General features: G+C 36.4%; 1 protein-coding gene across 2 annotated transcripts; it reads left to right on the plus strand.

Moving 5' to 3' along the window:
* Window positions 1-10,397: 10,397 nt before the first annotated feature.
* On the plus strand, window positions 10,398-13,360 carry LOC149239548 (uncharacterized). Of its 2 annotated transcripts, none has more exons than XM_089367164.1 (6): window positions 10,398-10,694; window positions 10,832-10,957; window positions 11,105-11,221; window positions 11,308-11,526; window positions 11,638-11,809; window positions 12,812-12,987. In XM_089367164.1, the coding sequence occupies exons 1-6, from the start codon at window positions 10,623-10,625 to the stop codon at window positions 12,841-12,843; spliced, it is 738 nt and encodes a 245-aa protein (XP_089223290.1). In that variant the 5' UTR covers window positions 10,398-10,622; the 3' UTR covers window positions 12,844-12,987. The 2 variants fall into 2 exon arrangements, with proteins under 2 accessions (XP_089223290.1, XP_089223289.1); XM_089367163.1 differs by having other exon boundaries at window positions 10,400-10,694; window positions 11,638-11,802; window positions 12,812-13,360.
* The last annotated feature ends 9,899 nt before the right edge of the window (window positions 13,361-23,259 follow it).

Genomic DNA, 23,259 nt, shown 5'->3' on the forward strand with positions numbered 1-23,259 from the left:
AAAAGATAGTTGAATGCCTTAGAATTCAACCTCTTCGAGGGGGAAACCTCCTTTACATTACCCAAAATGAACAATTCTTGGATGATACAAATGACAAAACCTCCTTTCTATATATAGGAGTCTAAGGGGTCACAATATAACCAAGCCGACCTAACAATAATAATATAAAGGCACAAAAATAACAATAGGGGGATTCTATGGGGCACAGTAATAACAATATGGGGACAATAGGGGCACAACAATATTAATAAGGGATACAACTAAAATAGTAATGGGGGCATCACTAGTATTATAGGGACCTGAGATTCTTCTGTCTTCAACACACTTTGGACATCAACAATAGCTTGATCATTTGATCTCTTTGCTGTTCTGAAACTTCATTACTGCTCCATGGCTCTTAGAAGTCTTCAAGATTTTCTGAACTCCATCTCAGTGGATTCAATAGTCCCCTACAGTCACCTTGACTATTGGAACCTTGAGAATGAACGCTGGCTCTATTCTCTACAACTGCCTCCAACCTTTGGCGGCCTCTGCTTCTACTCTCTGCTCTGGCTCTTGGCTCTGGCTCTTGGCTCTGGTTCTCAGCTCTGGCTCTCACGAGCTTCTCATTTCGCTCGACCTTCAAGCGACCCTCCATCAACGGAGCTCTCTAGGTTCGCTCGACCTCCAAGCGATCCTTCGTCAATGGAGCTCTCTGGTTTTGCTCGACCTCCAAGCGACTCCAAAAGCTCTCCCTGCCAATTATGCTCTCTGGCTTTTGTGAGGCATCCTTCTAGCTCTGTGACTTCCTGTCTATTTCTCTGTGTGTAATCATTCATCTGCCTTTGCGTTTCTTCGATTGACCCTCTAGCTCTCTACCTCTATGGCTCTGCGACTGGCCATTTGGCTTGCTGGCTCTGTGGCTCTGTGTATTACATACCACATCATTGTTACAGAAACACCCATTCATATCATGGCACAGGTATGATGGTTGTTTCCAAACGGAAATGAACCAGTGGGCACTTTCCAGGATGAAATCCACGAAATAACGCAATCCTGTTCGTAATAGAAATACACCGGAAAACTCACGAAAACACATCATGAGCCTTTAACCTGGACTTCAAATAATATGTAGCCAATGTTATAAACCCTTTGGGTCCATCCCTTTATCGCAATATCGCAATCGCATTACATAGGCCAAAACACCAAATACACGGGAAAATACAAAGAAATCCTGTAAATTCAGATTTCAAATGATGTGATATCGCGCTTATAAGCCTATCGGGTCCTCACCCTGATCACAAATCGCAATCGCATTTGTCAACGACCCTTTATATTGGGGATCCACCAATCATTGATATCGGCGCATCGCATATCATTATCGGCCCCATCGCATCGGCGTATTGCTATTGGCCCCCTTGCATCGGTGTTATCACTGATCGGCGCCATCACATATCGCAATCGCAACGTCCCCCTGCCAGGCCTTTATCCCTTCAAAGCTCCGATTTGATATGTCTTATAGATCCGATAAGGGTTTTAGGCTGTGGAATATAGTATTCCGGGTCTGCTTCCATATTGCTCCATCGCCAAGCGCTTTATCGCACATCACAATATCGACATATCGCCAATCAGCCTACCCTGGGGTTCCAATATCATATGTAAGCCTTTCTCCGATTGCGATATGTCGGAGATCGCTAATCAGGGATCCTTAAGGATTTTGCTCCGCCCTTTAACATTGCGATGTGATATTTTCATATAAAGCCTTAAGCCCCTTTTAATAAGGATTTTCCTCCTTTTTCTAAGGATAATGGGCAAACTTCTTTTTGCGATAACTCCTTCATCCAGAGTCCATTTTTGCCCATTCAAATTGCAGTAGATTCAGATTGAAAAGATCTATGCAATGAGACTATTCCCAAGAGCATCCTTTGACTTTCATTTTCCTCTGTGAGGAATATTTTTAGACTTAGAAGTCTATACTAGATCCATTTTGGATCAGTTGTAGTGCATTTTAAAACCTAAATTCCCACTTATTCCTTTGCTTCACTTTTTGCTCAATTTCAACCTCAATTTTGACATCATATCGGTAGGCAACTCTTACTGACGAAATGTCCAAAAAATTCATATTTTTTTGGATGTACCTGCATAGTCCACTATATTAATTCAAAACTAGGTGCCACTTAGATTCTTTGATACCTAATTTTGAGATCCAACACCATTTGGTCTCTCTCTCTCTCCTGTCATGGGGTTGTCAATCTCTTATACTAGTCACCATAGTTCCCTATAGTGTACAATACCTCTCTAGTAGAATGAACAAAATCTTCCTAATTAGTTCATACCTTGAATAACATAGTCTCATCCTCATTTTGTCTCTCCTATTAACCTTTCCCACCAATATTTGACATGAAAAAAGGGATTTTAAGAGAATAAAGGTGATCTTTCCATTGTCATAATTTTTTTTGGATAAGGTAATATCCCTATAATATATTTAACCATTTCTCTAAATAATTTCCATCTATTTTGCCTTCAAATAAGGGGATATCAAAGTTAACTTGTATCTTGAATGGTTTCACACCTCCAAAACTGCCTCTAGTTGAAGGTGCCTTGGCTACTATTGGAAGTCGTCAAAGGACATGGGAAAAATTGTCCATCATATCTTTCCTCTACCATGGGAGTGGTTCCTTAAGGAACAACTTGATAGGATTTCTCATTCTGTCATCTCTCATTTCTTCCGCCATGGTAGGCCACTTGGTAAGTGAGAGTGATTGCTCCCAAGTAAAACTAGCTTGACACCCAACTCTTAGTTCCCTAAACTCATTAAGGACATGCACCAAGAAGCAATAAAGGAGAAAATTGCTATGATACCGTGTATATGAGTTGTATAAGGAATGAAATGAAAGGTAGGAAAGGAAATGAAACACACACATAGGAATATAACAAAAAATCACAATAATATGGTGAAAACCCAACTTCTATTAACAAATGAAATAATAAAATATTGTAAAACACAAATTGGCTAGAATGGTGGTTGTTATCTCTGAACAGAGAAAGATGGAAGTTACATGCATTTGCAGAAGCTATTACAAGAGGCTAAAAAAATGAAATGTTAACATAACGAAAGAACCCTAAAGGTCCAAAACCATAACCCTAGAAGACGAATCATCGAAAGGTTTGTAGGCCATGAAGTGGTTAGTTGGTGGGTGCAACTTTTTGCATGCAATATCTGTTTGGGGTGCACAATAGCTCGTTGGAAAGAACTATCCAAGGAATACAACTTTCAACTAGAGTCCAAATATGTCATGGCATCCTCGACCCCTCGAATTACCAAAAGACATCGTTTAGGGCCTCAAAATGACCCATGAGTTTGGGAGTCAAAAAATCATAGAAAAAATACCAAAAAGATGGATAACTTTTGAAAGCGTGAAAATTATAAATAATCATTAATATCTACTCGGATCATTTAAGAATCCTCAAAAATCAACCTAATATCCTGTACCTCTCCAAATTAATAAATCACACATGTAATATCCAAACAATATATATATCTTTACATCACATTATCTTATAATCAACTAGTCATATATATGATAAAATATTTAAGTCAAACGTAACAAAATATATGCTTACCTCATTTTTCTAACATGATGTTGGAAGAAAAAAACAAAAAACATTACAAGTTTGGAATGGATATTATACTTAGCCATTTATTTATTTTGAATGTAAATTAAAATTATTATTATTATTAAAAAATGATAATAGTGATTTATTTTGAGATAGATATTTTCCTAATAAATATGATAAAAATTTAATACACATTTTAATAATATTTGAGTTCCATTATGATCCAAGTTCCCTAAGGAAATTTTGTTTAACTTTAAATCAACCTAAATTTTTAAAAATTTAATTACTTTCTATATCAATAGACGTGGGATACCGAATGTAGATGCCTTTGGATTGATGAAAATGTGGCATTGATATTTCCTCCATTGGGATATGAACTATTCAAATATCAAACTGTATTCAACTATGTTTATAGGTTTTCTTTTTATTTTTCTAATTAATAATGTTTTCATGGAAACCCTCCTCACATTTCATGAATGAATGGTGCCCAGGGAAATGTCATTGGAATACAACATATACTCCTATTTGAAAAGGACTTCATTGAACTTGAACACGATTTCTTTGTGATCTTCGCCTTGAAATTGATCAAGTCAAATAGATTGAATTAACTCTTTGGACTTGGGAGGTTTTAAAATGATTTAAAATTTAAATGGTATATCACTTAGTACTAAAGAGGTGAAACCATAGTATTATAATATCAATATATATATTTTTTAATTTACCATTAATAAAAAATAAAAATAAAAAAATATTATCAAAATTCTTATCAATTAAGTGGAAATGTAATAACAAACTCTTGACTAGGTTTGTAAATACATGAATATAAAAAATAAATGACAAATTCATGGTTATGTTTATGAATACATGATTAGGATCATAGATAAGTAACAATCTCGTGCTTAGTGTTTGTTGGACACCTAATCCTAAAGGGTTAGCGTGGAAGTTGAATGGACAAAGCAGTCCAAGAGACCTTGGGATCTGAATCCCAAGAGTCACCTATTGTACTATAAATGTACATCTATTGTTAATAAAAATGTACTCAATGATTTATCTTTTCATATGTTTGTGCTGACCATGTCTGTTTAACATGGTATCGGAGCCGTTTGTTTTTCTGTGGCCTGTTATGTGCATGTCAGTCCTGCACCTCTGCTCATCATTTTGGCCATAATTTTGTGCTGACCTGATTCGAAACGCCCCTCTGTCCATGCGCTGCTCTGCCTTTGCCTGAATTCGCTGCCCCTCTGACCTGAATTCGCTGCGCTCTCTGACTGCCAGAGACTGTGCCCTAACGCCTGTCTCAGGTCTGCTCGACTGCCATTGTCTCATTATAATTTCTGAGAAACGCATCTGCTCTCAGACTTTTCCGCGCATTTTTCTCTCCTGAAACGGACATATGCGCAGTGAAACAGATACTGGGTTTGGGGAATCTCTGTCAGAACCCACAAGGAGGAGCACAGTTACGACTTAATTTTAATTGATATTGAATCGATTTTAAATTGTGGTTTATCACTGTAACGTGGCGATCTGAAAATGTATTTTAAATTTTTGTAACGACTGTGCATTTCTTTCACACTGTCGTTTACCAATCGTCGTCGAGGGAGCAGTCTATTGACACAGAGGGGGTCCTCTCGTCTGCCCAAGGCGGTGAATGATCAGCGTGTTTTGTAATGTTTACGTTTTGTAATGTGACCTGGCCTGACAGTTGAGCTGGCGCCGTCGGTTCATCCTGTTTGCAGAGGGATTAACAGCCTTAAGCTGGCTTAACAGCACGGTGACCTTGTAATAACTCCATTCAGTCTGACCGGGATAAGGGTAAGAAGCAAGCTTCACAGTTGACAAATAGCATGCATATGTCTTCTGAAGTTTTTCCCCTGGAATAGTCTCAAAAGTCCTTCGAAAAACATTTTCATATCCACCTTCAGTAAGAACTTTGGTTCCTTGTGCAATTCTCCCCATAACTGTGTCTGTAAGACTCGGGCCAATTTTTAAGTGTTGCCTAAGGCCTCCTTCCAGTAGATCCAGTGGCCGGCGTAGTTGCGACATAAGGATTGCTCGGAGGAGGGATATTCTGATGGTAAGTAACGGTACCAGTCACAGCCGGAGGAGGTCGGATATTCTGATGGTAAGTAACGGTACCAGTCACAGCCGGAGGAGGTCCTGAATGTGTCTCGCTGTCTGGCGTTTGCAATCTATGCATCTGCGTATTGAAGAGGTGGAAGCTTTGATGGCGTAACCAAGTTTTTATAAAAAAAAAAAAACACTGTTTGTGCAACGTATTAACATGACGGTCATATATATATAGTTTTGGTTGCGCAACGAGGATATCGTGGATATAAATCTGGTAATATATATCTATCTTCATTCTGTTGACCAATAGAAGAATTCTAACCAGTGGCGTTCTGCGTAATTGTGGTTTATCTGTTTATGTGATTGATTACAAAGCGTGCGGTGACTTTTGACTGAGTCGCGTAAATGGGAAACCTTTGAGATTATTGAAGAATTTTGTCGCTCCTTGCGTTTCTCCCTAAACCTGCATTGAATTGATATTTATTTTTATGAAGGCTCCATCATACGAGTTGAATTCGAAACCTGTGGTGCGGTGAATCTGACTGCCCGGCTTCTATTTGTGACTGCACAACTTCTATTTCCGGAATCGGTGGATGCACGTAGTCTCTTCTTAAGATACAGGGCATCTGCATCCCCTATAAAGCCTTGAAGCAGTATCTTAACCTGGTTACCATATTTCTTCACATCATTGCTTTTAAGAAACTTTCTGAAAATTTCAACGTCTTTTTTACTGATCACATTGAAACCGCCTTGTTTAAAAAGTGCCCTTGCAATGTTAAGACCGAATCGGAAGTGAGATGGTTCCATTAATTTGAAACCTGAAAGATCAAGTTTCACCATTCGAATTATGTCTTTTACTATATCCAAGGTTTTCCAAACGGGAAACGCAAATTATAACCATATTCACTAGAACGTCCACGTACCGTCCAGAGTCTAAGACGAGGTCGGAGTTTTCTTCTATGCTGTAATTTCTGCTCATTCAGATAATATTGAAGAGGGCAACCAGTTTTAAGGGATCTCGTACTATTTTATTTTAATGGCTGTGTAATTTTCAGAGGCATTCGCCACAATCTTGAAAGTCAGACAAACCACTCTGTGAAGAACAATTTGCCCATGAATTTCCATCCTGGGTAGCAGAGCAGCTATTTTGTTCTTGTATTTATGTGTTTGACATGCTGTTTCTCTCTTGCAAAGACGGGCTAAAGAATACATGTTCTCATTTGCTATTTTCACTTGAGTTGAAGTGGTAGTTGGGTTGCAGGCACATATTCGAGAATAACGCATGTAGTTGATGTGATTAATCAAAGAGTTGTTGTATGGTCTGCTAGAAGTATGCATGGATGTGATTATTCCGAGGTCGTTTCATCCGTGAGAGTCCAAAGATCAACAATAGAGTCTATTCTCTTTATCTCATAGTGGAAAGTTTTTAGTGCAATAATTTTTGGGCTTCCCAAACAGAGAGACATTTGTCTGGCCTTCTTGTGTCAAATCAATGGGGGCTGCTGGAGCATTGTCGGATCCATCCATTTTGGCTTGAGGAGTTGAGAGACATTGCTGCAGTTTTTTTTTTGATACTCTATAAAACTTATATTCAAGAGACAGTGTTGATAAGCTATATCAAGTGTTGAGATATAAAAGTTTTCAATAAGAACAAATCTGCATTATCTAGTTTGTTGACTCCTTGCAAATTTTGAGAAAGAAAGAATTATAGTTGCTTTTTGGTATTCCAGTTCCAGCATCTTCGAATTCTACCTGTTGCTTCTTGTTGCTCACTGATCATTTGCTGACATTTATAAAGGATATTGCTGTGCACTGTGAGTGGGTACTACTTTTCTGCATTAAGTAGTAGTTTTGATCAGTTTTTAACGCATAAATGGCCAGAACCAGTGATGTATTACAGTTCCTTAAAACTCTTATACAATCTACTGTTGATGACACATTACAAATCAGCAAAAGATCTCTCTCAGAAATTCAGACATGCTTATATAATGCACAGGAAAAGATTGATTTTTTACAGATTGAATCACAGCTACAGCAAGAAGAGCTACATCAAAATAGACACCATTCTGAACCTGTTTTTGTTCAGAACATTGATACAACCACCCATCAGCAGCAAGTCATTAATGTTACTGTTCATTCCAATAAAGCAGCAAAGTTACATGCAGATGCAGAGGTTCATTCTGCACTTCCCAAGCCCATCATCAGACCTTGGGAACAGCTTGTCCACAACAAGCACAGAACCGGTCTTGGATATGACAAGGACTTGTCCTTTCATATTCCAGACTATGCCAAGCCCATTCAGTTTCAGAGTGCTGGTTTCATTAATGACGGTTCACCTGCTCCTAATGACAGTTCAGCTTCAATTGTTCCAGACTCTGCCCCTCTTCCACAGCAACAACAACAACAGATCGTGAAATGCCAACACTGTGATCGAGTTGGCCATCTGAAAGATCACTGTTTTGATCTTCATCCATGTGAGCACTGTCATAAAACCAGCCATTCTTCAAACAGATGCTTCAAAAACAAACGTCCTGCAAGAACAAAGATTCATCTTGGATGGATCGCTTCTTGGCAATGGGCATCAACAGCCAAGAAGATATTCCAAACACATATCAGAACTTGTTCCAGAATATTGAACAGTCTTGCAGTTGAGTTTTCTCCATCTTCTCACCTTGTACCTGACAGAGGGGGAAATGATGGTCATCTACAAGCTTCAAAGCCACATCAAGCGAGCCTGAGCCACAACCTGCCACACCAGTTTCGGAGTTGTAGCCAGAGACAAGATGCCTGAACATGCCTTCAGTTGGCGATCTGGGACACTTCCTCTAGCAGAAGACTCCAGCTTCTTGCCAGTTTTGGAAGAATTCCAGGAATTACAGAGTTGTTGGTTATCCTTAAACCATCACAGGTTGAGACTTCCCTTTTTAGGTTGAAGTTTTACCTTTTATGCGGGGTGAGACCTCCCTTTTATGGTTGAAGGTTTCCCTCTTTAAAACAATAGGATCACTTCCTCTAGCAGAAAACTTCAGTTTCTTGCCAGTTTTGGAAGAGTTCCGGGAACTGCACTAAGCGTTCCAGTGTTGGTGGTCATCCTTAAACCACCGCCCTTTATACCAACATTTCATAGAGCACAATCAGCCTAGTGCTGCCATGCATTCTTTGCACATTTTGTATTACAGCTCTTTTCTTGGACTCATACATAACCCTTCGGATTAAGGGGGGGAATGTTGGACACCTAATCCTAAAGGGTTAGCGTGGAAGTTGAATGGACAAAGCAGTCCAAGAGACCTTGGGATCTGAATCCCAAGAGTCACCTATTGTACTATAAATGTACATCTATTGTTAATAAAAATGTACTCAATGATTTATCTTTTCATATGTTTGTGCTGACCATGTCTGTTTAACAGTGTTATGGATGTAAGATGAAGATCTCATGCATCTTTGATATGGTAGATGTAAGATGAAGATCTCATGCATTTTTGATATGGTAGATACACCCCACTTTGATATGGTAGATACATCCCACTTATTTGAAAGGACAAACATAAATTTTTTTTAATAAAAAATTAAGGTATAATTCAAATTGACTAATAAAAATTTGAACATAAAATTTTGTCCATAAAGTTTATTAACCCATTTCTTATTTATTTTACTTATTCTAATTTATTATTATTATTTTTTAAATGGAAGATAATAATTTTATTATAATTATTATTTTTCTTAAATTATATTGAATTTAGATTAAAAGTTAATTTTAAAAGTCGGATGAAAGAATTATTTTCGAGTACTATAAAGTTTATTAATTTATTAGAAATTTATTTTACTTATCTTAATTGAACTAATTTTTAAAAAGTAGAAGAATAATGATTACATTTTCTTTTTCCTAGCTAATTTTAGTCTAGGCTAGAGCTACCACGATGTTATCATCTTGATTGTGGACCAATATGATCTACCCATGATATGCGCACGAGTGTGCCACTATGGGACCGGTATGATCTACCCACGATGTGGACCAGTATGATCTACCCATGATCTGCGCACCAGTGTGCCAATATGGGACCGGTATGATCTACCCACGATGTGGACCAGTATGATCTACCCATGATCTGCGCACTAGTGTGCCACTACGAGACCGGTATGATCTACCCACGATATGCGCAACGGTGTGCCACTACGATATGGTGGGATGTTATCACCAGGATTATCCAAAGCTCTATTGAGCTTGACACCCTTTGGGATAGTTTAATTCCCCCTAAAGTAACCCTCATGCTCAACCCCTCTCCATGAGATTTGGACCAATAACTTGGTGGGAACTAAACCCCACACAAACAAATTGATCTACGTCTCATAATAAAACAATAATTACACTTACTTCTTACTGATAATTAAAAATCAACCTACATGATAACATCTTTTCACTATGGTATTCTATTCCCAAAATAACAGACTAAACCAAAATTAATTAAACTCAACGAAGAAACGACCTCATAGCCCTACTTAGTTATTAAGTCATTATGGTTTAAAAAACTAAAATATTTTCCAGATGGTAATAAGAACCTACTTCTTAAAAATAAGAATAAAGAATATAGCAAGGCATTACGAGGAAGGTTTTTTTGTCCCTTTGGGTAAGAGAAAGTTGGAATTAGACTTTAGTGGCGCCTTGAAGGCTGGCCTACTGGCTATTGAGCCGCGGCTTACTTTTAACGATGGTAGCCCACAGTTTATAAAAAAATATGACCGTTGCGCTTTGGATGCCCAGGTAAGACGGACATGTAGGAAAGGGAGAGCCCGGCTCGTTATTTGTTGTATTGAATGAATGAGCCGTTTCATTAACGTATATGATGTGGGTGGATTATTGACTGTTTCTACTCCACTTATTTCTTCAGGCTCAGAGGATTCACGCAGTCCCCCACTTTTTCGCCATTCCTGTAGTTGAAGAAGAAAGAAGAAGAATTGCAATGGCCATGTTAGCGGAAGGTGCTGTGTCTCCTGGTGCGACCTATTCAATCTCCTCGCCTTCCCTCAATGTGGTAAGTCACAGAGTTTCACTCCTTTCATTGAGCTTCTTCATGTTCATGTATAAGTTCATGGCTGTCTTTGTTTTCTATATATTGAAGCCATTATGTCATGATCATCAACTATACTGGCGGGGGTTTTGGTGGTGCAGGGGTTTGTGACACCACCCGATGAATCGATTCCCGCAAGCCCATTCTCAGATCATAAGAGCGAAGAAAGCTTCTGGAATAGATTGAACAAGAGGGCGAAATCCCTTCACAAGAGCACAGATTCCCAAGTATGTATGTTTTCTTGGAGTATGCTTCACAGAATGAATTTTATATGTTTTATTCATCAGCAGCTCTAGATGAGGACTGCATGATTAATTGACTAAAGTTGAGGACTGCATGAACGATTGACTAAGTTACTAAGTTAGTTATTGCAGCATGAGGACCTGGATTCCAAAGTTTTTCCGGAGGATAGCAAGCTTCTGCACAAGGGGCTGGAGGCAGTGGCTTCTTCCTTGACTCGCATTACTCACACACTTGGGGCTGCACTTGAGGTAACTTGCACTCTTGCTTATTACTGATCTGGTTTAGGGTTCCTGTTTGATTCTATGAGGCGATTTCAAATTGGGGAAATTGGCAGGATGGATCGAATTTGGCGGAAACGAAATTATCGGAGTTGTTCCCAGTAGACCCTCCCGCAACTTCCCCTGTTTCCACCCTCAAAACTTCCCCTGCTTACACCCTCAAAAGGCGACGAGCTCCAGAGAACGCCGAGGAAAAGCCGTCTGATCAGGAAAAAGAGGAGCTCAAAGCCTCGGCTAAGGAGGAGGAGAATGCCAAGTTAAAGCATCACCGGAATGTGAGATTTGTGATTCTTGCTCAGAAATCCTGATGGGTTTTATTTTATTATTTTGATTTTTCCCTTTTATTTTTCTTTTGCTAAAGCTTTACTTTCTTCTTGTGTTAATAGCTGGCAATGGCCATGGCTTCCAAAGCCAAATTCCTAGAGCGCGATCTGAAGTCCATCAGGGGAGATCTGTGCTTCATGAGAGAGCGCTGTGCTTTTCTGGAGGAGGAGAATCGGAGGCTAAGGGATGCTCTTACCAAAGGCGTTAGGCCTGAGGAAGATGATCTGGTATGTGGTGGGTATGCTATTATATTTTTCATTGCTTTTCCATTTCATGCATTTCCCAATCTGGGAATATTACAATGTGTAGTGCATTCCACTTAGTAATATTTGAGAAATATCCATCCCTTCATGGCTTCCCCGACCTGGGGATATTACAATATGTGTATAGCATTTTGAGCATTTGAGAAAAATCCCTTCAATGCCTCTGCAATCCCCAATATTACAGTATATTTTGTAGTGTCTCATCTAGAACATTAGGCAAAGATACTTCAGCTAAGAGAGGGCAGATTGGGTTTTTATGTTCTAAAATTGTACCTAGCTTTTATTTAGATCAAGTAGCTAAGGACTTGCAGCTTCTCCAATCAGGCTACCCGGTTACACAGAGTTCACCCACCAAGGGTGAAACATTTTTATGGGGATTTGAACGTAGGTAATATTACAATATATTTAGAACACTTGAGAAAGATCGCTTCAGCTAAGAGGTTTCAGGTTCGGTATATATTTTGTCAAAGTTGGACCTCACTCCCCCAACCAAGCTGCTCCCTTGCACTGACTAGACCCAGCGGAGGCAGAACATGTGTATGGGCATCTAAAGCCATTAGATTTCTAAAATATTGTAAAATCTGCAAAACTCGGAATAACCCACACCCCATTAACATTTAAGTACAAAGTCTTTCTAAGTGTCTGTCTATGGGAATTTGAACCTCAGAATATTGTAACACATGTATTGCACCTAGAGCACTTGAGAAAGACCCCTTCAATCAGGAGGGCTCTTCATGGAGTATTTATTATGCTGAAGTTGCACTTACCCTGCAGCAGAGCCCCACAAATTTGCCATTTGTACAGACTAAACCCACCAGGGGTGAAACATATCTAGGAGAATTTGAGCCTTGTTGGGGAATATCACCACCCCCAGTTTACAAAATCAGGTCCATTAACATTAAGTACAAAATCTGACTGATTTTCTCTCTGATTCCTCTCCGTCTGAGTGTCTTGTATATGGTTTTTGGTGCAGGTAAGACTTCAGCTGGAAGCCCTTCTGGCTGAAAAGGGGCGTTTGGCTCAGGAGAACGCAAACTATGCAAGGGAGAATCAATATCTTCATCAAGTGGTGGAATATCATAAGCTTACACTTCTGGACATGGACATGGACATGGCTGCTGCCTTCGGTGACGTTTCCATGCGCCTGGATTTCTCCTCCTCTGCATCTCCTTCACCTTACTCTTCTCCAATGAGAAAGACATCATTGTTATCACAAAATGATGATGATAATGCAAATGGGGATCCTCAATCTCCAATCCACAGCAATATTTTACAGTTTTCTTCCCCTCTTCAATGCCCCTACGATGATGACGATGCTGCTGCTGCTGCTGAAGATCACAGTCTCAGCTGAACAGAAGCTCCATGAATATATTTTGTAGCCTCACTTATTCATTCACTAGTCATTCAATATATACACATAGCAATATTCTAGTACATTCGTTTAGTACAATTTTAACCAGCTAGTTTTAGGGAACTTATTTATCTCTGTTCTTCAACATGAAATTCATATCTTTCTGCAAAAGGAGAATTTTTTGGCGCCAAGTTTTGCAAGTGAATTTCATATTTCTTTAATCATCGTAACAATGTGCCAACAAAATGATAATATGGTACAATTTCGTCTTCGTTGAGCTCTTCAACCATTGATGCAATAGATAATGTAGCATCCGAAGCAATTAAAAGGGCATTTGCCCCAAATTCATAATCATTTATCGAAGAGAAACATACTCAGCATTTATCGAAAAGAAACACACTCAACCTAAAAGGAATTGATGTCCATTGCTTAGATTTTTTATTGATAATATATTTTATTAATAATAGAGAAAATTGAATTTTTATTTGTGATAAAATCTCTGTTTTTAGAATTATGTAAATAGTAATGATTTCACACAATGAGCATTTTTTAGAAGGTAAGTGGTTTATTTTTAAGGCGCTATATAATATTTGCAAAATCTCTTTCCAATTTTCACAAATTCCACTAACTAAACAAAGTACCATACCTATTAACTAGACATAAGAAGAGAGGTTCAATATCAAATTTTATTCCACTAATCTTTTAATTTATAGAAAAGGGAGAGGTGACATTGGTTCCTACGAGAAATAACAAGAATTGAGCCATGATTATTCCAAGGTTGTCCATGGTAGACTAGGGTGACCGACAGAAGAACCACTAAGCCACATAAGACCAAAATCCCATGGAAATGAACTAAATCTCATCTCAAGGCCAAAAAGCCCAAATTTGATGCAATAGATCAAGAAACCTAAAAATGATTCCATAGAGACTCTCCCAAACCAAATATACCACTTGCATAAAAAAGTCAAGCCCAAGTGCAATAGATGAACTTGCTCCAACATCAAACATGGAGCATGCTTGGGTAGCACAAAGGTTATTGCTCCAACATTAAACATGGAGCATGCTTGGGTAGCACAAAGGTTATACACCGTTTGTGTTCTAAGATTAAGTTATTCATGCTATTTGATAAGTCATTTGTCTCTCATGCAAAACATATTCATAACTATGACTAAGGAAGACCTCTCTTTAAGGACTCCATAATCTAGTTGAGAGGTCATGTTGGCCAATTGATCTACCTATTTATTTAGGATGTGATAATATTCATTGTTTTTAAATATAGCAACTTCTTTTTGTATTCATCTAGCAATTCTTATGCTTTGACTCACTTTCAAATGAAGTTTTTTATATCAATTTGATAACTAATACTAAATCCCCAATAGCAATTAGAATTTTAATATAACTTGCATCGAAGGGCTTTTAGCCCTAGAAAAGGGTCAATGTCTCTACTTAGTCATTTAATGCTCTACATAGGCCCCACTAAAAGGTAATATTTCAATTTCATTCAAGGATGACAATGACCCCCTACACCTACCACCCCTCCTTATTAGAAAATTAACTTTTTAAAGTTTAAAATCTTGTACAATGCACCTATAAATTCTTAAATAAGCTTAAGCCTAAGCATTACAAAGGCAAGAAAATCTTAATCCATCAATCTTGTAATATGGAGAAGTGCATATAACAAGATAACTGAAAATGTCAATATTCTCCATTGTGGTTTTTAAAACTCTTCTATATACACCTATTTTGCACAAAAAAAGAGAGGGTTCTCTAGTTAAACTAGAAGTGATGTATTCAATGTTTGGTCATGTACATAAAAGTGAAAAATTAAATCCAACTCTATTAATATAGAATATACTAGAATTCAAATTTACTTTGCCCCTTTTTATTTGATATACATAAATGAAAAAAATGAAATTCACATCTAATACCAAAAAATAAACTCAAACTTAATATGTTGATTGTACAAAATATATTTATGAAATTATTACAAAAAATCATTACATATACTAATGATTAACTAAAGAAATATTAATAAAATTTAGGTGTAAAAAAATATTTGCATGAAGATAATTAAAATCATTTGGCTTGGAAGCATTATCGTAGATGAAAGAATTGATTAAAAATGGTTGAGATTTGGAATAAGTAATGAATGGAATTGTTATTTTTTCACTGAAAATAATGGTGTAGGTGAAAGGGTTTTGATTAAAGACGATTGAGATTTGAAGATTGAATTTATTGCATCACATTTTTCTTTTTTTTAAAGCAATGTTGGAGATGAAAGGATTGCTTGAAGAGGTTTGAAATTGGAATAAATAGACAACTAGAGCATGAAAAACACCAATTGTAGTGTACAGTATATTTATGCAATTATTATCAATAATTATCACATATACTAATAATAAATTAAAGAAATATGAACAATGATAGAAGTTAAATGTGAAAAAAAATATTTACATGAAGATTATTAAAAGTATTTGGCTTGGAGGATGAGAAACACAAATTGAAGTGTACAATATTGATGTCTACAATATATTTATGCAATTATTATCAATAATCATTGCATGTACCAATAATAAATTAAAGAAATATCAATACTAATAGAAGACGTTAAATGTGAAAAAAAAAGTTGCATGAAGATAATTATAAGTATTTGGCTTGGAAGCAATGTAGTAGATGAAATAATTAATTAAAGATGGTGAAGATTAATGGGCACTTGGAACTGATTGAAGATGGTTGAGATTCAAATAAGCGATGAGCGCAATTGTTTCCTTTTCCATTGAGAAAAGGTATGTAGATGAAATGAATTTGATTGAAGATGATTGCTTTTTGAACTTTGAATACACAATATCATGTTTACCTTTTCCATTACAAGCAATGTTGTAGATGAAATGATTGATTGAAGATGCTTGAGACTAGAATAAATAGGCATCTAGATTCTATATGTGAGCATGAGAAACACAATCTAAAGGAAATTTTAAGGTGTTTATTGAATCTTGTTGTTTAAGAGTAACAAAAATATGAAGCAAGGCTTGTGTTTGTCCCCATTAGCACCAATATCCACTCACTAAAAATGTTTTGCTGGATGAAATGATTAATTAAATATTGTCTAAATTTGGATAAAAATGAATTAGAATAAAATTTCGATGAGCAAGTGATCAATAACCATGAAGCATAAAATGTTTATGTTCTCCTTAGAAATGGAGAACTATGAATTTAATATTAAGATACTGGGAGTTGAATATTGGTGTTCTTGGGAGGCCATTTGCACTCTACATAATGTTAGAAAGGAAAAAAGAATTGTTGCAAAATTTGAGATTAACTTGTATAGAATAATTCTAGTAATCAATAATAAAATATTAAGTTAAAAAAAAACATTATCTTTGTAATAAATCATGGAATTTTCTCTCTTATAGGCCACCCTTTGTTTGATTCCTTAGGGAATTATACTGTGCAATTCAAAGTTAAGGGTTGATAACTAGATACTATTCTTGAGTATCTTTCTATTAACTACTCATGCTCAATTATGAGCACTGGGCAATAAATATTTCCTCTTGGAAGTGAGTTGATATGTCCCCTGAATTCTACACTAATCTAGGTGTAACTTGTGCACATTATCTCCATTTGGTACAGATAGTAGCTTTTTCAAAATCCTTGATTGAGGCTTACCATTTAACCATATGTCCTAATTTTGTCTCTAACATAGACATGCCTAGGTCCCTAAATTTATTAGAAAGCGTCATTTAATGCCTCAAAATGACTCTCTAAATTTAGAACCTATAAAATCATGAGAAATTCATAGCAAAATTGTTGATTGTGTAATAATGTGGCATCTAATGTAGAAATCTAGCTTCTGAACCCTTATACATGTTCTACTCTAAACCAACTTAACAATGGTTGTACTTCTTGGAGGGTCTTAATTGACTAATCAACTAGACCAACCGTAAATACTATTAGCTCTCTCAACAAAAGGCCACCACTTGAGCTAAGACTATGATTCAAGTAAGATAAAGGCCACCTAAGCTAACTAGGTTTCATAGAAATAATAGGTAATTATTTAGACCATGGTACCAAACTTTCACTATAGTTCCAACTAGCATGATATCGTTCCCCTTAAGTTACACACAACTAAAGGAAGTGTACCCCCCTCTATACAATGTAGTCCCTTGAGCTATCTTACTTCCCTTCCAAGGCTTTAGCATAGGCCATACATGAGGTCTTTCACACTAGGAAATCCTACCCAACTAGTTCCCCCTCTAGGGCTTTAGCATTCCCCAAGACAATCCAAGGAGAATTGGATACATAATCCCATCTAGGAATCATAAGATTTACGAAGATACATGTCTTAATGGTTGTCTAAGCTCACACCCCCCTCTAGTGTCTAGAATGCTCAAGGAAAAGAATAGGGAATGAATGATCCATATCCATTGGAAACAAGGCTTATGTTTGCATGTTATCGTTTTTCCAAGTATCACTAAAAGAATTCCACCCGACTACTTCAGAATTCACTTACATAATCTGTCCACTCACTTTTAGAACTTAGGATATCGCATTTATCCACAAACTATTGTCGATATTTTACTAGACAGTTTGTCACAACATATCTAATAAAATTATATTTAAAATATGAAATTCTACACTATTATAGTTTTATTAGGTTTCTAGATATGCTTATTTACCATTAATAGTGCATGCATGCAAATTAAAATTAGCAGAAAATAGAGAATGGAAAAGTAAAAACTTACGCACACCTTTGACACAAGATATGCTCTGGAAAACACTTTCGGGAGAGAAACCTAGTTGGAAGGTGAGGTCGCTCTACTCTCTTTCTCTAAATGGAAATATGGTTGCGAGTACAAAGAAGTATGGCCTATGGCTCATGAGCTACTACAGTGCACAAATCCTCTCAGTGTGATCTACCTCCTATCCCTCTCAACTATTTTTGCTCAACTATGGAACACATGCACTCGAAAGAATGGAAACCCTTTTCCTCATAGTGGCCTGGTTATAATACAACCCAATAGCCTACTAGTGGTTAGGTTTGGCTACCTCAACTGTTAACTAGAGTTATAATATAGACTCTTCTACATAATAATCACGTGGCTAGCCCCTTTTCCATGAATAATGGGGGCTGATGTGGCATCATCTCGAATTATGGTGGTGAAAACAAGAAGGTCAACTTCTGAGTGACATAAATTTCACATATAGACTCTGATTGACATGATTATTTTCGCCATTGGAAAGGTCCATGTGTGTAGAATAAGAAATAAATGTGTGATGCTAAAGGGACAAAGTTTTACCCCAAGAAAACATTGGTTGATGCCTCAAAACACTCTTGAAAGGTTTCAGACCCTATTTTGCCAAATTAGGTCCCACCAATAAAAATAGTCCCATGAGCTAATTTCTCCATTTTTTTCATTCTAAAAACAACAAAATGCATGACAAACAATATAATAATCCAATCTATATCACACACCAAATTATTACTTAAATTTATATCATACTATTATAACTTTAACTTTAGTTTGTATCCCATAAAGTAACTTTAGAATATTATATTATTTATAAATCTGGTTTAAGTACTATGTCTTGATTAACTTCGTCACGTACCTCTCTCATGGAGCCCTAGCACAATGTACTCGAGCCAAACACACCATAATCTTTAGTCTAATGGTTTGCAACCATAATGTTATAATTTATGAGAGTATATGTAATCATTATATGTTGTTTGACCCAAAACAACATAAACACTCAAATCCAAAAACTATACTAATTCACCAACCTATATTATGTAAATACGTTCTATTTATAATTAAAATCAAACTAAAAATACTAAATGTATGCCTAAATGAATTATAAAGATATATATTTAAGATAATAATTTATAATTTAATAACTTTTTATTTATTTTTAGAATATGATGAAACATGAAAATGATAAGCAATAAAAATAAATATGTGAAATATATATTAAAAGAATAGTGGTAATTTAAATAATGTGCACTTCTTTTAATTTTTTAGTAGAAGATTTTAAGATATTTATCAGGGGCAATATAAAGAAACACATGGATTTGCTTTAAACATATAATTGTAGTTTAGGAGAAAGAAGTATGAGTTAAGTTATAATTGAATATAAATATTTTAAAATCACTTTTTTTTAGAGCGAAAAGAGATTTGATAGGCTCGGTTAATTTCTCCTTTAAATAGGCTATATTCTTCATGAATACCATGGATGAATACCATGAGTTCTCAATACCATGGATCAATGTGATGAGTCATTTTTATTTTTATAGGGTTATTTTTATTTTTATTTTATTTTGATTGAGTTAAAATCTTTACATTACATTACATTAATCTTTTTATTTAAGGTATTTTGTATTGCATGGAGAGGTGCTCTATAAGTAGCATAAAGCGAGATGTGTATGCTTAAATATTTGTAATTTATAAGTTGGCTCAATTGAAAAAACTTAGTTTGGGGGAGATGTGTAGGCTTAAATGTTTGTAAACTTTAACATTTAACATAAACACTTATATGTTAGCTCAATTAAAAAATAATAAAAGTTTAAAAGTAATATAGTGTTCATAAATGAGTCTAAATATAAATAATTATAACTTACATAGGTCAATGTTAAATTGAGATGTGAAGTGGATAAGTAAATTGTGTATATCCTAGAGGAACTAATAAACTGAGATGTGAAGTGGATAATTAAATCGTCTATATCCTAGAATCTTGCTTTGGCCAGGACTGATAAATTAAGATGTGAAGTGGATAAGTAAATTGCTTACACAAGTAGAAGAACTTGCATACATTTTGGTGGGTATTTATAATTTTACTCCTACATAAGTGTTGAGGAAAACATAAATAATGGTGGGAAGTAACTCCTTGTAAATATATTTATTTACATCTTATTATCATCCATTTTTTATGCAAAGACTTGCTTAAATTGTAGTGATAAGTAATTGATGGTAAATATGTTATTTACTTGAGTATAAGCTATAATTTTCAAGGATTTTTATTTTGGATGTTTTCGTGCAAAGTTTAAGGATAAAAAATCACTACAAAAATATCTAAAAATCATGCATAACTACTGCAAACATGTTCATAAATTATGGTGTAAAATATGTAAGACAATTATCCACATAAATTATATTGTGCAAAGAATACAATAAGACCTTCAAGTTATGGTCCAATCAAATGTTTGATTTTTCTTTTAATAATATTGAAAAATTAAGTATTTATTTTTTAAAGTTAAACATTATAATTTGCATTGGTTAATGCTAAACTAATAATGAGAAAATGAGAAAATGAATTGCTAGAGTAGTACCTTAGCAGGGATTAATAATGATTCGATAACCATATTTAAATTTAATTAATAAGAACATAAAAATGTAATACTTACAATATAACAAGATTCTTAACTATGGATATTCACCCCCAGTGAACTATGGATATTATTAACTTGTAAATAGGTTTTGTTACAATACCATGGGCCAATACCATAACTTATCAATACCACATGCCCAAAAACCATAACTTATTTCACAATAAAAAATTAGAATGTAAATATATTATACCTTACATATATCAGAGAGAGAGAGAGAAAGAGAGACAAAGAGATAGAGAGAAAGGTGGGGGCGGAGAGGGGGTGGGGAAGAGGGGGGTGGGGGGCGAGAGGAGAAAGGGAGGGAGATAGTGATATAGTTGGAGAGAGAGAGAGAGAGAGAGAGAGAGAGAGAGAGGAATAAAGAGATAGAGGACGGGAGGGAGAGAAGGAAATAGGGAGGGAGAGAGGGATGGATTTGGTGGGGGGCAAAGAGAGGGAGGGAAGAACAAAGACAAAGAGATAGAGGTAGAGAAAGAGGGAGTGACAAGGGAGAGTTAGAGAGAGAGTGAGGAAGAGAGGAGAGGAGGTAAGACAAAGATACAAAGAGGAGAGAGAGAGGGAGAGAAGGGGAAGCGATACAGGGAGACATAAAGATGGTGGGGGGAGAGAGAGGGAGAGAGAGGAGAGAGGGAGGGAGACAGTGACAACATTGGAGGGTAGAGAGAGAGATAGAGAGAGAGAGAGAGAGAGAGAGAGAGAGAGAGAGTGAGTGAGTGATGGGGGGTAGAGACAAAGGGAGGTGGGAGAAAAAGGGAAAGAGAGGAAGGAAGAGAGAGAGTACTTGAGAGAGGAGAGAGGAGGGAGAGAGAGATGGAGTTGGAGGGGGGAATAACAAAGACATAGAGAAACAGAGGTGGAGAGAGATCAGAGGGAGTGGAAAGGAAAAGATGGTGATCTACAAACTGCAGTGGATATTCCACTAGACATTTCATTATAATAGTTCTGATAATATTATATTAAAAATATGAAATTCTACAATATTGCAATTTTTATTAAATTTTTAGATCTGTAGATTTTATTGTAATTAATTGATGCATGCAAATGTAAATTATGTAGAAAAATAGATAACGAAAAAATGAATTCATACACACACATAAGACAAAAGATATGCTTTGGGAAAAAATTTAAGAAGAAAACCTAGCTGGAAGGTGAGGCCACTTCTCTCTCTTTCTTTGTCTGGAAGTATAGTTGCAGGTACAAAAAAGTAAGGCCTGTGGCTAGTGGGTTGCTACAGTGCACAAATCCTCTCTATGTTCTCTACCTCCTATCTCTCTTAGTTATCTTTTCTCGACTATGGAATAAATTCTCTTGAAAGAATGGAATGCTTCTTCCTCCTAGTGGCCCAGTTATAACACAACTTGGTAGCCTACTAATGGTTAAGTTTGACTATATCAACTCTTAACTAGAGTAATAATATAGACTCTTTTAGAGTCTTTGACATCACAATAATGTGGCTAGCCCCTTTTTCCATGAATAATGGGGGCTGACACAACATCCTCTCAAACCATGGTAGTGAAAACATGAAGGTCAACTTCTGAGTGGCATAACTTTTGCATACAAACTCTGATTGACACATTTCTTGCATTCTTGGAAAGATATTTGTGTGTAGAATAGTAGGGAAAGGTGTGGCGCCAAAGAGGTAAATTTTACCCCCCAAAAACGTTGTTTGATGCCTCAAAATGCTCCCAGAAGGTTTCATACCCTGCTTTGTCAAACTGGGTATTGTTGGTAAAAACAGTCCCGTGAGCTTATTCCTCCACTTTTTCCACTCCAAATACATCAAGATGGATGAAAATGAATATAATGCCCCAATCATCATATTCAAAGAGAGAGGGTGAGAGGAGATAAATAAAATACTTGAATTGTCATCTTAAATAAAATGTTCACATACCTGAAATGTTTACTTCTTTGAAACTGTCACTTTGCATTCAAATTTTTTATTTCATCATTTTTCATCATTCAAGTTACTAATAATTTCTATCTTCTAAAAAGGTTGAAACTGAGTAAATTTAAAATTAAAATGACCAGATTACTCTTAGACATAGTTAGCATATTTAAAATGATGAGAATAATTAGATTTTCAATGTTTGTGTGACTGCTTGCAACTGAAATCAACCTAGATCCATCTTAACCCCGGATCTATCAAGTGTTCAGAGGGATCAAATCTCTCTAGGTGCAAATCTTTCCTCAAGTTTTGTACTAAAAAAAAAAGGTTTTCACCTCAAGATATTCGATCACCCCTGGATGCGGGTGTTACTGTTGTCATAAATGGCTCTGATGCCAACTGTTAATACCGCGTACTGCATGCTGCAGAGCAGCGGGTCTCCCCATACCTTCACCTTAAGTAAAATGGATGATCAACAGTTCGACGGAAACGGTGGTGTCTGTGCATTTATGGTTTACTTGGTTCGAAGCATGGCAAGGATGGTTATATTCATTACCACCCGGCTCTTCCCTCTCATGGTGTGTTTCAATTATTCTGGCTCTGAGTTCTGGTCCGCGAAAACTCTGGGAAGTAAGAGGGTCCTCTTTCTCAGAGGCGTGCCTCGCAGGTTTCAGGCACATCTCAGGGGTAAGCAGGTCACTCATCCTTCTCTGGCTCACGCATTTTGTTTTTCAATTGCTCCCTCTGTTATTTCTGTTGTTTCCGTAGCCCTTCTTTTGCTCTTCAATATGGTCCGACAAGGGG

The sequence above is a fragment of the Pinus tabuliformis genome, chromosome 8, assembly GCF_031772625.1.
Source record: "Pinus tabuliformis cultivar Carrire ecotype Pingquan chromosome 8, CPIR1, whole genome shotgun sequence".
Lineage (NCBI taxonomy): Eukaryota > Viridiplantae > Streptophyta > Pinopsida > Pinales > Pinaceae > Pinus > Pinus tabuliformis.

Excerpts from the sequence above, each read along its gene's own strand:
- LOC149239548 (XM_089367163.1), top strand. The coding sequence starts at position 10,623 with ATGGCCATGTTAGCGGAAGGTGCTGTGTCTCCTGGTGCGACCTATTCA. Across the intron at positions 11,222-11,307 it reads CACTTGGGGCTGCACTTGAG|GATGGATCGAATTTGGCGGA; the intron begins GTAACTTGCACT and ends GGAAATTGGCAG. Across the intron at positions 11,803-12,811 it reads GGCCTGAGGAAGATGATCTG|GTAAGACTTCAGCTGGAAGC; the intron begins GTATGTGGTGGG and ends TTTTTGGTGCAG.